The sequence below is a fragment of the Exophiala viscosa genome, assembly GCF_022695815.1.
Source record: "Exophiala viscosa unplaced genomic scaffold EDD37scaffold_3, whole genome shotgun sequence".
NCBI lineage: Eukaryota > Fungi > Ascomycota > Eurotiomycetes > Chaetothyriales > Herpotrichiellaceae > Exophiala > Exophiala viscosa.
In genome coordinates, this window is record NW_026944355.1 from 1,671,884 (window position 1) to 1,684,441 (window position 12,558).

General features: G+C 51.2%; 3 protein-coding genes across 3 annotated transcripts; all 3 read right to left on the minus strand.

The window, feature by feature from the left end:
• Positions 1 to 385: 385 nt before the first annotated feature.
• On the minus strand, positions 386 to 2,563 carry EDD37DRAFT_333918 (thiamine pyrophosphate enzyme). Its single transcript, XM_062811616.1, has 3 exons — positions 2,316 to 2,563; positions 2,143 to 2,265; positions 386 to 2,090 (listed from the first exon to the last, which is right to left on the minus strand). Exons 1-3 carry the CDS (start codon positions 2,367 to 2,369, stop codon positions 405 to 407), a joined length of 1,863 nt encoding a protein of 620 aa, XP_062672085.1. The 5' UTR covers positions 2,370 to 2,563; the 3' UTR covers positions 386 to 404.
• Positions 2,564 to 3,399: 836 nt separating this feature from the next.
• EDD37DRAFT_333903 (uncharacterized protein) lies at positions 3,400 to 5,787 on the minus strand. The gene is made up of 4 exons (XM_062811615.1): positions 5,317 to 5,787; positions 4,952 to 5,257; positions 4,494 to 4,903; positions 3,400 to 4,442 (listed from the first exon to the last, which is right to left on the minus strand). The coding sequence occupies exons 1-4, from the start codon at positions 5,551 to 5,553 to the stop codon at positions 3,443 to 3,445; spliced, it is 1,953 nt and encodes a 650-aa protein (XP_062672086.1). The 5' UTR covers positions 5,554 to 5,787; the 3' UTR covers positions 3,400 to 3,442.
• Positions 5,788 to 6,320: 533 nt separating this feature from the next.
• EDD37DRAFT_679482 (chitin synthase) lies at positions 6,321 to 12,137 on the minus strand (the record flags this gene model as incomplete). Its single annotated transcript, XM_062819687.1, has 3 exons — positions 6,321 to 6,429; positions 6,486 to 11,791; positions 11,845 to 12,137. The coding sequence occupies 3 exons, from the start codon at positions 12,135 to 12,137 to the stop codon at positions 6,398 to 6,400; spliced, it is 5,631 nt and encodes a 1,876-aa protein (XP_062672087.1). The 3' UTR covers positions 6,321 to 6,397.
• Between the last annotated feature and the right edge of the window lie 421 nt (positions 12,138 to 12,558).

Consider the following 12,558-nt stretch of genomic DNA (forward strand, 5'->3'; position numbering starts at 1 on the left):
AAATAAATTCAATCGGGCAAGTCCGACTTCCTAGATAGGCAGTATTTCATTCCACTCGATCTACTCCGTAGCCAGTACTCGATTCACAGTATCCGACTACCAAAGTACCAGACGACATAATGCACAGTCTAGGCTTTTTCTGCGCGCGCGACGACGACACGTTCAGTCGCCTATGAGATGGCAGCAGTGACCTTCTATCACCGCCAGAATCAAGAATCGACTCGGCAGACTAAATTATATTTGTTACGACAATGCTTATAAGTGCCATGCATTTTTATTCAATAATATTCATCCTTACCGCTTCAGCCATACCTCCAGATGCTTACGATCTATACATAACTTATGCCAGTCTCAAATAACACGGTGACATCTCATCTCCCACATTGACACTGACCTATGCGTTTCTACCCACTCGTAGCGCCCACCTCTTTGCCCTTGATCTCACCATTCTGCTTCCCAGCACTCTCAACCCCAATCTTGACCTCCAGAATAGCACTCCTCCCTTCATCCCTCACAGCAGCCACCGCTTGCGGCAAAGTATCCAGCAACTCCTGCACCGTACTCACCGTCCCAGCCCAAGCATGCCCCCCACTCGCCGCCTTCGCAATCCCCGCATAGTCCGGCGTCGGCTCGAAACTGATATGCAGAGCCTTGTTATCCACCTTACTCCCCTCCCCATGCGGATGGACCAACAACATCGACCGCCTCGGCGCATTCCACCCCTTGTTGTTTAGCACAATGGTCAGAATCGGTATCTCATAGCGCTGTGCAATCCAATACACCGAACTCGGCACGCTGAACATGAACGTCCCATCGCCCACGATTTGGCATACAAACTTCCCCTTTTTCGCTCCTGTAAGATCCCCCGCATCTACATCACGGTGCTCAAAGTCTGACGCCAATTTGACCCCCAATGCACCACCGCCGGACCACCCTAGACCGCCCCCGCCACAGTTGATCCACGATTTTGGCAGGACTGGCGCGATCTGGTCGGCAATGAAACCCGTGAGGGTTACAGCCTCGACAGCGAAGATGGTATCCTCTGGAACGCTCGCGCGGAGCTGTCCGCCCAGGATGTGTGGGTCGATCGAAGAGTTTGCAGGATCGGAGGGAATTTTGGCAAGCTCTTTGAATTGACTCCAGCGGGCAGTATGTGCTTCTTGTCTCTTCACACCGACTGTATGTGCCGTTTCAGAAAGGACTGTAGTCAGCGTTTCATTAGACGCAAGGTACTCGCTGATCTGTGTGAAAGAGGTCGCTGAATCTGCTTTGAACCGGGCAAATGCCGGAATATAGAAGACCGGCATCTGCTGCTTGAGTGGGTCGACGTCAATGTGGATGATTCTTGCGTCGGCTTTGGGTTTGCATTGCGTGGGAATCCAAGGTACGTCGCAATCCACCACGAGAATGAAGTCGGCGGTCGTGATTGCAGGTTCAGAACCATATCTCAAACCCAGGGCTGCTGGATGATTCGTTGGGAAACACATGTCACTACCTCCAGTGTCCAACACTCGCAGACCTGGGATCTTATCTGCAAGTGCTACCGTTGCGGTAACGGACTCGACCTTGCGACCAGTATACCCCACAATCAATAGAGGTTCCTTTGCCTTGACAAGTTCTTCTGCGATCAATTTCACCCCGTCCTGGGGTAGGGCGGCGGGTGAGATTGCCTGCCATACTTCCTGCTCGAGCTGATATGGCTGGATGTCCTCTTCCATTGGCTCACGAGCGCCGCACAGGTAGACCGGTCCTTGGGGATCGCTGGTCGCGAATTGCAAGGCACGATTGACCATCTGCTTGACGTTCCGTCCACCCTTGATCTCACCCGTATATCTGCAATATTGCGCGACAATCTGTTTCTGGTCCGGCACATCTTGAATCCAGTGTATGTATTCTGTTCTTGAGCCACGGTATTCGCCTTCAATCGTGTACGGGGATAGACCGGCGAAAATGAGGACGGGGGCTCGGCCGCAGGAGGCGTTGTGGACAGCAGCGGCTAGACCTTGGGTGCCAACGTCGACATGGACGATTACGCATTGGGGCTTGTTGGTCAACCTGGCCACGCCATCGGCCATTGAGAGGGCCACCATCTATACATGCTTGTCAGTGTCATGCGATCTTGAGTCTGTGGGTGTGTGATACCTCGTTCGGGCAGGTGATGATTCTGGGGAAGTTTCCTTGCTTTTCATTTTGGCCCTTGACAATGGCTTCGATTATGGAAGGGTGGTCGGAGCCCAGATTGACAAAGACGTGGGTGATGCCAGCCTGGGATCAGTCAGTGTGGAGCAGTAGAACAGTTAGGGAGCATGCCTTACCTCCCAGATAGCCTCAAAGAAGGCGAAAGAAGTAGTGTAGTCTCTGAAGGTCATGTCAGTCGCATACTCATGGGACTACAGTAGATCGTTTCATACTGCTTCGCAGCCGTGGCATCGATCTTGCGCTTCTTCGAAACTGAACCCATGTTGGGCGTAAACTTTGCCGTTCAGTTGCGGCTCTGTGAGAATCAGTAGGATGGTAGCTGCGAATGCCACTGAAGCTCAATCCGAGGCACAAGATGTATGTGATGCTAGATTAGTGAGAGACACTCCTGGAGGTCAGAAGAGAACCTGCTGCATTCTATAGCTACCAAGAACTTGGAGGCATTGGCAAGTGCGGAGCTGTGCCGCTCATCATCAAGCGGACTATGCCATTCCTGCCGTTTATGGCGCACGAATTCGGCCCATCCTATAGCGAGAGAGGAGCGCGCTTTTCCCATTGATGGATTTGTGGAGGGAGATGACAGCCGAACTTCCAAACTGGAGAAAGCGGTTGTTTGCGTCGGCTGTTGAACTGCGGGGGAAACTTAGCTGTAGCGACCTCATTCCACCCGATATCGGCTGTGACAATCAAGCTATTTGTGTATCCTATCTCTTCCGCTGGCAAGACATATCATACTCATACTTGCTACACTTGTGCTTCGTCGACAGCTCGGAGAGTTCGGGAGACACAGCTCTGTGGGGCCCTCGTTCGACATGGCAATAGGTATGTGAATTCATACAAGAGGTATGGCTGCGACTTGTATGTCACTCGTGCTTTCACAAGTTCCGCCAGTCGATATGAGAGGCTTTGTTCTTGAAAACAGATGAAGCACGAGCATGTGCTCATGAACCTGTCGACATCATCAGACATCCAGAATTTCTCCGCTGTTGCTGCTGTGTTACATGAAAGCTGCAAACACCTGTTCTCCAACCTGCGGAATTGATCAAGCTGCGAAGCGGAATTCGGGGAATCCTTCTGCCGTACGACCAGGGGATATCAAAACAACAATGATGGGATATGCGCTTCGAACATCTTTTGCATTAATCTCTCAAGCATAAAACTGCGTCATACAACGCCTGGATACTTCCGAACAATCCTTCTCAATCACCCTGAGTTGTACCTGCGCCAAAGCATAAAGCTGCTCTCAGAAGCCTCCAGCTCCACGAACTCGCTGCACCGCTCCAATAAATCCTTTAGCCCAAGCAAATTTGCCTGGATCAACACCGATGGCAGCTTCGGCTTGTTTTCCAGTCTGAGGATCCTTCCAGCATCCAGAGTCAGGTCCTTCCTTCTCCGTTTTGCCATAAATATGAGTGTTCTGATTCTGCCTCAGGCCCTCCAACCACTTGCCCACAATCAACGCGCTATCACACATGATATTGATCTCTTGACTGTGGTACCAGCTCTGGGTGTCCTGGTTGCCATTGCCTTGAATGCCAATATGTTCATCGACGATCATGACCTTGATATGACACGATCGCTTCTTGAACTTGTTGTGTATCGGATGGACCTGATCCTTGGCCACATAGGCATGAATATCCAGGTTCTGATGGTACTGCTCTTCGAGCTCCTTGTAGAAACCGTGTGCAATCATCTCGTTATGCCCGTTCTGGCCCGGCAGCAACTCACCAGCATCGTTGTATCCGAGACAGTAGTAATATATCACGTGCACACCGCGACGACATGCCTTGACAATCTCAGGAATGAGATCTTCAGCATTCAAGTCGGGTGTCTGGATGAAAACAGACTCCTTGGCATGGCGTAAAGCCGACGCAAACGCTTCGTTCTGTGGAACGTGCAGTGAACCTTTGCCAGGCTTTCCCCATGGCTCTCTGCACACCATCGCAACTGGGACGGGATCGTGCTGAGGTATGGGAATGAATGGCGTCATGGAATCAGCGGGTTCAATGTCTGGTGCGCTGCCCTTGGTATCTGGTTGGATTGTTGTATTCAGGAGACGAGTGATAGGATCAATGCGTCTTTCGCCTTGACGAGGTTTCAGGGCCGCTGCAGCACGCAGGACTTCAGACTTGATGTCCTCGTCATAGTGCGGGTCTTTGGACGTGTGCATAGGTAGATCCGTCTGTGAGCCAGCCGCGGCGAGTTCACGCAAATTATCATGGCCATCGGGCATCGTCTCGGTCCTGCGGCCAGTTTAGTATGTACATATCAGGGTCGGAAGTAGATCATCATACGAATGGTAGACTTCTCTCAATTGCCCACTCTGGTCAAACAGTGTAGCGTGAGAGTCGGAGTGGAATGTGGGTGTCGGTTGTCCTGCAGCCGGGCGGTTCAACAGAGGGAGGGGAGGATGCAAGGCATTGTGCCACGAAATGAGCGCCATGTCGTAAAAGGAATCCACAATCGCTCCCTCCCACTGAGTCATCATTTCCAGATTGTCATTGTCTTGGATGTTGTTGCTCTGAATGATGGCGATCTTGCGATCTGCGATCACGTACTTGCAGTGGAAAGTGCCAAAGATAGGCTGGTGATAGTTGACGACCTCGAGATCGAGATGGGGTATATCGTCAGGATGTGGCAGTCGGATGGCTCCATTTGGATCGGCATATGTCTTAGGTTCTACCACAATATGGTTATGGATGAACTGTTGATGTTAGGTAGGGCCATTATTCAGGGGTATTGGAACACTCACCTGTTTCGCGCTACCTCGATCGTAAATGATCTTGACGACGATTTTCTTGTTCAATGCGCCGGCCTTTCTGTTGAGCTCTTTTATGGCATTGGTGATCAACATGGTCGGCTCCGAGTGCATCCAGAAATTCGTGGCTAAGTAGACTTCCTCCTCTGCTCGAGCGATGACATTGGACATGTGCCGGCAAATGTCCGGGATGGGCGCAAAGATTGTCAACGGGCATACACCGTTGCTCCCCATGAGTGAGGGTGAGCAGACGCCAGCCAAAGGGTTCTTCTCCAGCGTGCACAAGACATCATGAAAGATCTAAGCAGTGGTTCAGCACGAAGACCGCAAGGATAAGGAAATCGAAGAACATGACCTACTCGTAGGAAGAGTGGGCTCGGCTTTGACGTTCCCCAGTTGCCACAAGCGAGAGCCTGTTCAAGATCCGCATCGGTTTCATCGCCCAGTGTCAGTTTCTTGTTTGCTTTTTCGTCCCCAGCGTCATAATGGAAGAGCTTCTTCGCTGCCTCATGGGGAGACAAGTTTGGCTCCTTGGCCAGCTCGGCGCTGACGGATGCACCGCTCTGACATAGTTCCAGAACGGTCTTCGGGATCATGGCTGAAGGTCGAAGAGATGAAATTGAAGCCAGGGTATTGTTCAGTACGGAACAGGGAGAACAGCTTCGATGGAAACTGTGGTGGAGCCCTTTTAAGTCCTCGATCTCAGATGTCGCGTGATCAGGTAAGTGGTTGAGATAGAGATTGAGGGGAAAGGAATAACGATGACAAGAGAGTGAGATCTCAAGGAATGGCCGTTCGCTTTAACTTGGGCTACAGAAGTCAGACGTGAGGCCACGCACCACCTGAAGGCGATTCAAGGCGAGGCACATGGAATCCCGCGAATCAAAGGTGTCGGAGCCGATGATGTCAGACCTCCACCGAGACAAGAAATCTGGGCACCGAGGACAAGCACTGACAAGCAAATGCTTGGTTGAGCTTGGCCCCGAAGCAATCCAGTCAGTGCCCTGTTTAACCACTTTAGGCGAGCCTATCTTTATCTTTTATCGTTAAAATCATCAATAGCGTCGATCGAGACCAAAGCGGGTTACAGTAACCGTTAATTCCAAGTTAGAGGAAACTAACACCTGGATGAGTGTCACCAATGAGTCTTCAAGGACCATATGTCAGGGACTCAGGTACTCTCTCCCTGAGGATCAGATAATACGTCATCCCGCCATCCATGATATTGGTGATGCTCTGCATCCACAAAGACTGTACTGTTCTCACTATCCTCCAAATCCAACATAACGCAGTGCTATGCTACAAAGTCCCTTGATGCGCTGCAAATCATCGATGCTAAATGCTATTGACCTTCTATGCAAAGTCAAACACATTTGCCAAACACCAGGATTATATCTATCAGCCCAATACTCAAACGCTATCAATCGTGTAACAAACACCTCATAATTGTCCAGAAAGGATGGCTTCGGTGGCTGCACAAAATAGTCAGCAATCAATCTCATGGTGTGGATTGGGATTTAAAACTTACCACTTCCGATGTACGCCCGCTTCGCGTCGAGATTGACGTTGAAGCGGCGTTCCAACTCCAACTTGATCCCCTTCTTCGTCACCGTCATGAGATCGGCCGTCCTCAAGATATCTCGAATTTCGTTCAGGATCGTGTCGTCCATAGGAAGTCCGGTCAAGTCGGCCATCTCCATGTCGGCCACCGACCGACCACTAGGCAGCATCTCACCACCCAGCATTTCCGATGGTGCGAGCGACATTCGTGACTGGTTGTAGCCGCCACCATACATGGACTGATGCAGATCGAGCTGTGAGACAGATCGCGAATGAGGTATCAAGTGCTGCGTATCATGGCCACCACCGTATACAGAGGCTGCAGGATGGTACGATTTGGTGCCGTAGCTGTACCCTGACACTTCCGATTTGGTGTCATCTCGTTGAGTCTGCGCCTCCCACAGCTCGGCTTGATATTCTTCCCATTTCTTCTTCGGGATCGAGTTGGGGTCGAACTTGCCCTCGTCAGAGATCAAGATTTGTTTGCCCTGCTCGCCCGTGACAAGACGAGTGTTTCCCCAGCTGAAATCATCCATATGCCAGAAAGCATACAGCGGCAGGCCAAACGAAAAGATGGGCATGGCCAGGATGTACACAATCATCCACCCAATCATCTCCCACTTGCGACGAAGAATGAAAATAATGGCCTGAAGACCATAAATGGCCCCCAGAAGGATAAACGCGGTGATTGGTACCACGCTCGAGGAAGTCGCCAGAAGGACAATCAGGTACACGATATAAGCCACTGTGACAGGCGCCACAATGGTGGAGAGCAGATCTAGGAAAACCACAAACCGCATACTGAAACAGCAGAAGCCGCACAATTGCTGGAGAGGAATCAGCTCAATCAAGTTGTGCACCGTACTGTTGATCCACCGACGTCGCTGAGACATGAAGACCGTCCAGCTATCAGGAGCGATAGTCCAGGCGTGGGCATGGAAGATATACTTGGTCTTGTATTTGTTGTGGTATTTCATAAGCAAAGTCGTCAAGTACCGATCTTCACCCAGATGCAGCAGATTCTTCATGTGCAGCGTATCGACTCGAATTTCGGAATAATCGTTGATGATCTCCTTGCTCACAAATAGTGGCTTGCCAGTCTCGGCCGCCCGAATGCGGTACATTGTGAAACAACCGGGCAGACACGTAACCGAGCCGAACAGGGACTCGAATGCCTTGGTCAGGTTGTGGGAGATGTAATACTCATACACCTGCATCATCGTGATGAAGGACGATTTGGCGTTACTCAGCGACGTTTCTCCACAGACTCCTATCAGCCGAGTATCACGGAGGAACGCTGCCACCATGCGTGTAGCCGAGTCTGGCGCAACCACAGTGTCCGCGTCAATTTGTAGCATAAATTCGTAAAAGGTAGGATTCACTCCGATGATGTTTCGAATGTGGTGGTGCATCTCGAGCTCGAGCGGGCTCATCGGCAGATTGTAATGAACACGATTAAGGAACCGCATGATAACCATTTGTGAATCTCGCTTGCCTCGGTTGCCGGGCTTGCTCACTTCGGACGGTTTACCAACCTTGACCACAACCATGAACGGAACAATATGTCCCTGCACTTCATAGAGTCCGGAGTATACCTTACCCATGTTGTGTTGTCTCATGCCTTCGCCAAGAGACTCGAAGCTCAGAGGTTCAGGATCAACGGTCTCAGTTACGCCTAGAATATCGAGGACAATGCGTGGCGTTGGACGGTCGTTGCCCTGACCGATGATCATGCCGTCGCATATAATGACCAAGAGCTTGCGCTTGTCGTCATATCGCATCCGAGCTGCCGAATCGATGGCGCGGCGGAGTGAGTCTTCGTCCTCGGTATACGCCGGTACCTGACAGATAATGAACTTGTCCAAATTCTCGGGCATATTCCTTCCACCAAACTGCAGGGCGGCAAAGAATTTGAAGCCGATGACGCTGCAGAGGAGAATAGAAACAGCGAGCAGGATGTACCGTGCAAACAGACATTGGGCGGAGTTGCGAGTATCTGTAACACCCACAAAGAACAAATTGTCCAGACAGGTTTGCATCCGACTCTTCACGTCAGCATCGATGGTAAGCGCATCCCAGTATTTGGTGACGTCCTGACCAGCTCGTTGTGTAAATAGATCCACGACAGATTGATCCATGAAATTGGTATCAACGTTGTCTGGGACTGTTTGCCCCGGAGGAGCCCGAGTGGTCCGTCCGCCCGCGTTGTACGTGGTAAAGTCATATATTCTGCTGTTCAGAATCGCAATCGACTTCGATTTCCCTGCAAGGGTTTTGACATATTTGGGAGTATACCCAACATTGCCCTTCCGGAAGTTCGCTTTAAGCATGATCATCTGCTCGGTGAACCAATCAGCACGGGAATCGTTGGTGAAATAGCGAAAATCGTGGTATTTTGAATTTGTGTCTGTTGAGCTGATAACGCTCGCAGAACCACTGATGTTGGTCTGAGAGTAATCCAGTTGTATACTTGGATCGACCGATCCGTTGACCCCCTGACAGAGAGCCGACACCTGGACAGGGAAGAGACTCGTCGCATCAACGCCGGCGTACTTCTTGAGCGAGGACTGCGGAATGATGCTCGGATAGTGACTGGGCATGAAAGCACCCAGGTCGAAGACGTTGCCTCGAATGGCAATATAACTGCCGGCAGAATCTTTCCCGTCTTTGGCCGACAACTCAGCTGCCGAAAAGACGTGCTGCTTGGGACAAATGAGTTGAGGAAAGATGAGGATGAAGAAGACCACAACGCCACAGCTCAACCAGATGAGCAGGTTGATGGCAAACTTTTCTCTCCATGCCATCCTTACGTCTTTTCGCTTCATACTCCCAAACCACTTGATGGCGAAGTCCGGTAACAGCCATGTGAGGCAGTATACCAACGCAAGCCATCGCTTTCGACTGCCGCTCACCGGGACGACATCGACCTCTTGCATTTTCTTCTTGTTGGCCTTTTCCGCCAGTTCCTCCTTTGTTTCAAGGTTGCGGAACATGTCACCAGAGTTAAATGCTGACGCGCCAGCATCCGATCTGGCGTCTAACTCTCGAGTACCGAAGTAGCCACCCCCTTTCGTCTCTTCTCCGAATGAACCTGGTGTACCTTCGCCTGGAGGTAAAATTCTGGCTTTGGAGTCGCTGAACGGGTTCGGAGTACCTGGCCTAGAGAGACGTGCAACGTCACCACCGTAATACGCTGCACTGTGAGAGCCCGTGAGCGCGATACTCGCCCAGCATCGTTCACTGAGAAAGGCCCCAGTATTGCCAACGCGAGCTTCGTTGCCTGACCACTGTTTGCGGTCTAGAACCAGTTGAGCTTTTTCAGCGTCGCTCCCAACGATTGTAGCAGTATCGGCATCAGCAAGATCCAAGAACTCGCCAAATGGCAGGAAGATGCTGAAGTCGGCCGTGCGCAGCCGCTGACTGATCTCTGCAATTCCGTACGTTTGAATTTGCTGGCGGACGCATTTGCTGTCAAACTGATTGGCAATTCGCCGGTCGTTGGGTTTCAGACAGAACACGAAATAATTGTTAACATTCGGCGCCGTCAATGACTTTGCGATATTGTCCAAAGCCGACAGGAATTGTGCTGCCGCGCCTTGAGTCAGTCCACTTGCTGTAGTTTTGGTTCGTCGAGATCTCTGCTCCTCCAGTACTGGCATCGGATCCTCCTCGTCTGGTGGTGCCGGTGATCGATCAGCTCTTCGGCTTGCCATACGACGTAGTTCGTTGTGCTTCTTTCTCGAGACACTAGGCATACGCAGTGGTTTGGAACTGACCTGGGCTTGAACAATAGCGGTCCTTTCCGCTGGATGACTGACAGTATTGAGGGCTTCCTGTCCGAATAAATTGCCCACAAAATCACTCTTCGTTCCCCTCATCAGATTCATCAGGTCACCGGATACCACGTCGCCATTCTCCTCCACCAGCTTGTTTACAGGGTAATCGACCTCTCCGGCGTAGTGACGCACCGTGAACGAAGCTGCGAGGTTCGTGGTGGCGAAGTTGCTGCCGGGGATGGTAGACATGGCACTACTGACGCTGATGGCCTTGCTCTTGTTCTCGAAGCGCTTCCGGATACTCTCCAAGAATTGAACATCGGTCCGGCCACGACTGGTCTGGTCATCGAGGATTGCGAGAAGACCATTACCATGCTTAAGAAGCCCGCGAACAGCATCAGAATTGTCGAAATAGCTTGTAGCCGGGACGCTGACCTCCTCGCTCTCCAACATTTCCGATGTCCTCTCGAAAAAACTGCTAAGACATATGTTGTACAAAGATTCGTTTGCAGCATTGTTCAACAACTGATCAAGCACCGAGCCCGTCGAGGCATGATCCGCAAAGCCAGGAAAGTCGACGATCGAGATAGTATTCGCGACGGCCTCTTCCGCGGCACAAATTCTCGAGTTGACACCTTCGATAATATAAGCGACGAGTAGGGAATACAAGGTTGTTGCCAACTCGTCGGCGTTTTCTCGAGCGCCCTTGGAGTCGAGCATGACTGTCACTCGTTCACGATGAATGGTTTTGGTCTTGTATCGCAAGCTTTCCTCGAGGTCCTGAACACTCAATCCGAGAAAGGCTGCGACCAAGGCGAGGGTCTCAGTATTCTTGACCACAGTCACGCTCTCACCGCCCTCGTGAGAGTAGCCACCACTTTCTTCTGCAGCGGTCAGTGTGGCCTGTCCAATGCCGAATTCCAATTGGCCAATGTGAAGGATAGCTGCCAGTACTTGACATATTTCCGCAATTTCTGCTCTGGGAAACTCAAGCTTGCGAAGGGCCGTTTTAAAATGTTGGAATCCTTCAGCGTCGTTGATGCCGACTCGCATTTGCGTGGGGTGACCCAGATACCTCCATCTCTTCTGGGAGACAGAGGGAGATCGGCCCAGCCCAGTCCCGGATGTTGTGATATTCGTATGACCATTGAGCCCAAGATGAGACTTTTCTGCTGCACTTGTTCCGGCCAACAGATAGTACAGAACATGGAAACTCCTCTCGCCCGTCGGGACGTGGGAAATACGACTCCGTTCCAAGCGATGGTCGAGCATTTTACCTCCGATGAGCGTGGGTATCGAAGAGGAAGCATCGTATTGGAGTTCGTAGAATAGCCCGGCTTTGGAGGCTGTCTGGGTCGTGGTGGTCTTGGTTGTGGTCAGGGTGTCGAAGACAAATGCAGCGAGGGACAGTTTTGAAGAGAGTGGTGTGGACGAGAACGAAAGAAACGATGAGAGGAGGTGTGACCTGACGGTGGTCTTGCCTGAGCCCGATTCTCCGCTGTTGCACAGTTAGTGTTGTACCACAGCCTCATTGACATTGTGAATTCATACTAGAACACAATTGCTTGATCTTCTGCTCTACTTCCGAGCCTTGCCCAAGCCCTTCTTGCCAGATCTTCAGCCTCTCCCATGGCACTCCCTTCTGTGTCCCCATTGGGCCCTCTCGTCGAAGAGGTGTACGTGTTGAGGCATATCAACGCTTGTGAGGAGAGTTTGGCCGTTGGAAGAGAGACATGGAATCTGCTCGCCAAATGCGCTGTCAAATGAGTGTCCGATTGTAGATGAGACGGAAGGCCGGGCAATGACGCCTGCGCATGGGCCGGGAGATTTGCGCGACCTGCCATGGTAATGGTAGCGACCCTAGATGTTGGTGCGGGCCTCTTATAGTGATCCCATCGGGTCGTGTATGTTCTCAAAGTGTCTTTTTGAGTATATCAGACTCAGTGAACGTTGAACGCGTTGGCGATTCCTAGACGACACGGTTCGACCGTTCAGGGAATACGTAGCATCGAGTAGCGAGTGTGGCGACAAACGAGCGTCAAAAGCAGTTGAACTTGGACATAAGAATATAAGATGATAGCGAAAGGTCGTCAGGTCGTAACTGCAGGATGTCGAGTATAATGTTGTCAGTAGGAAAATGCAGCAGAGAGTGGTGTTTCGTAGCAAACGTGAGCCGCAGCCGGCATCCAAAAAATGTTTGGGATCACAACGGGGGTTGCAGATATGGGGGCGGTAAGTTGAATGTCTTTACAAAACATGCAGGAG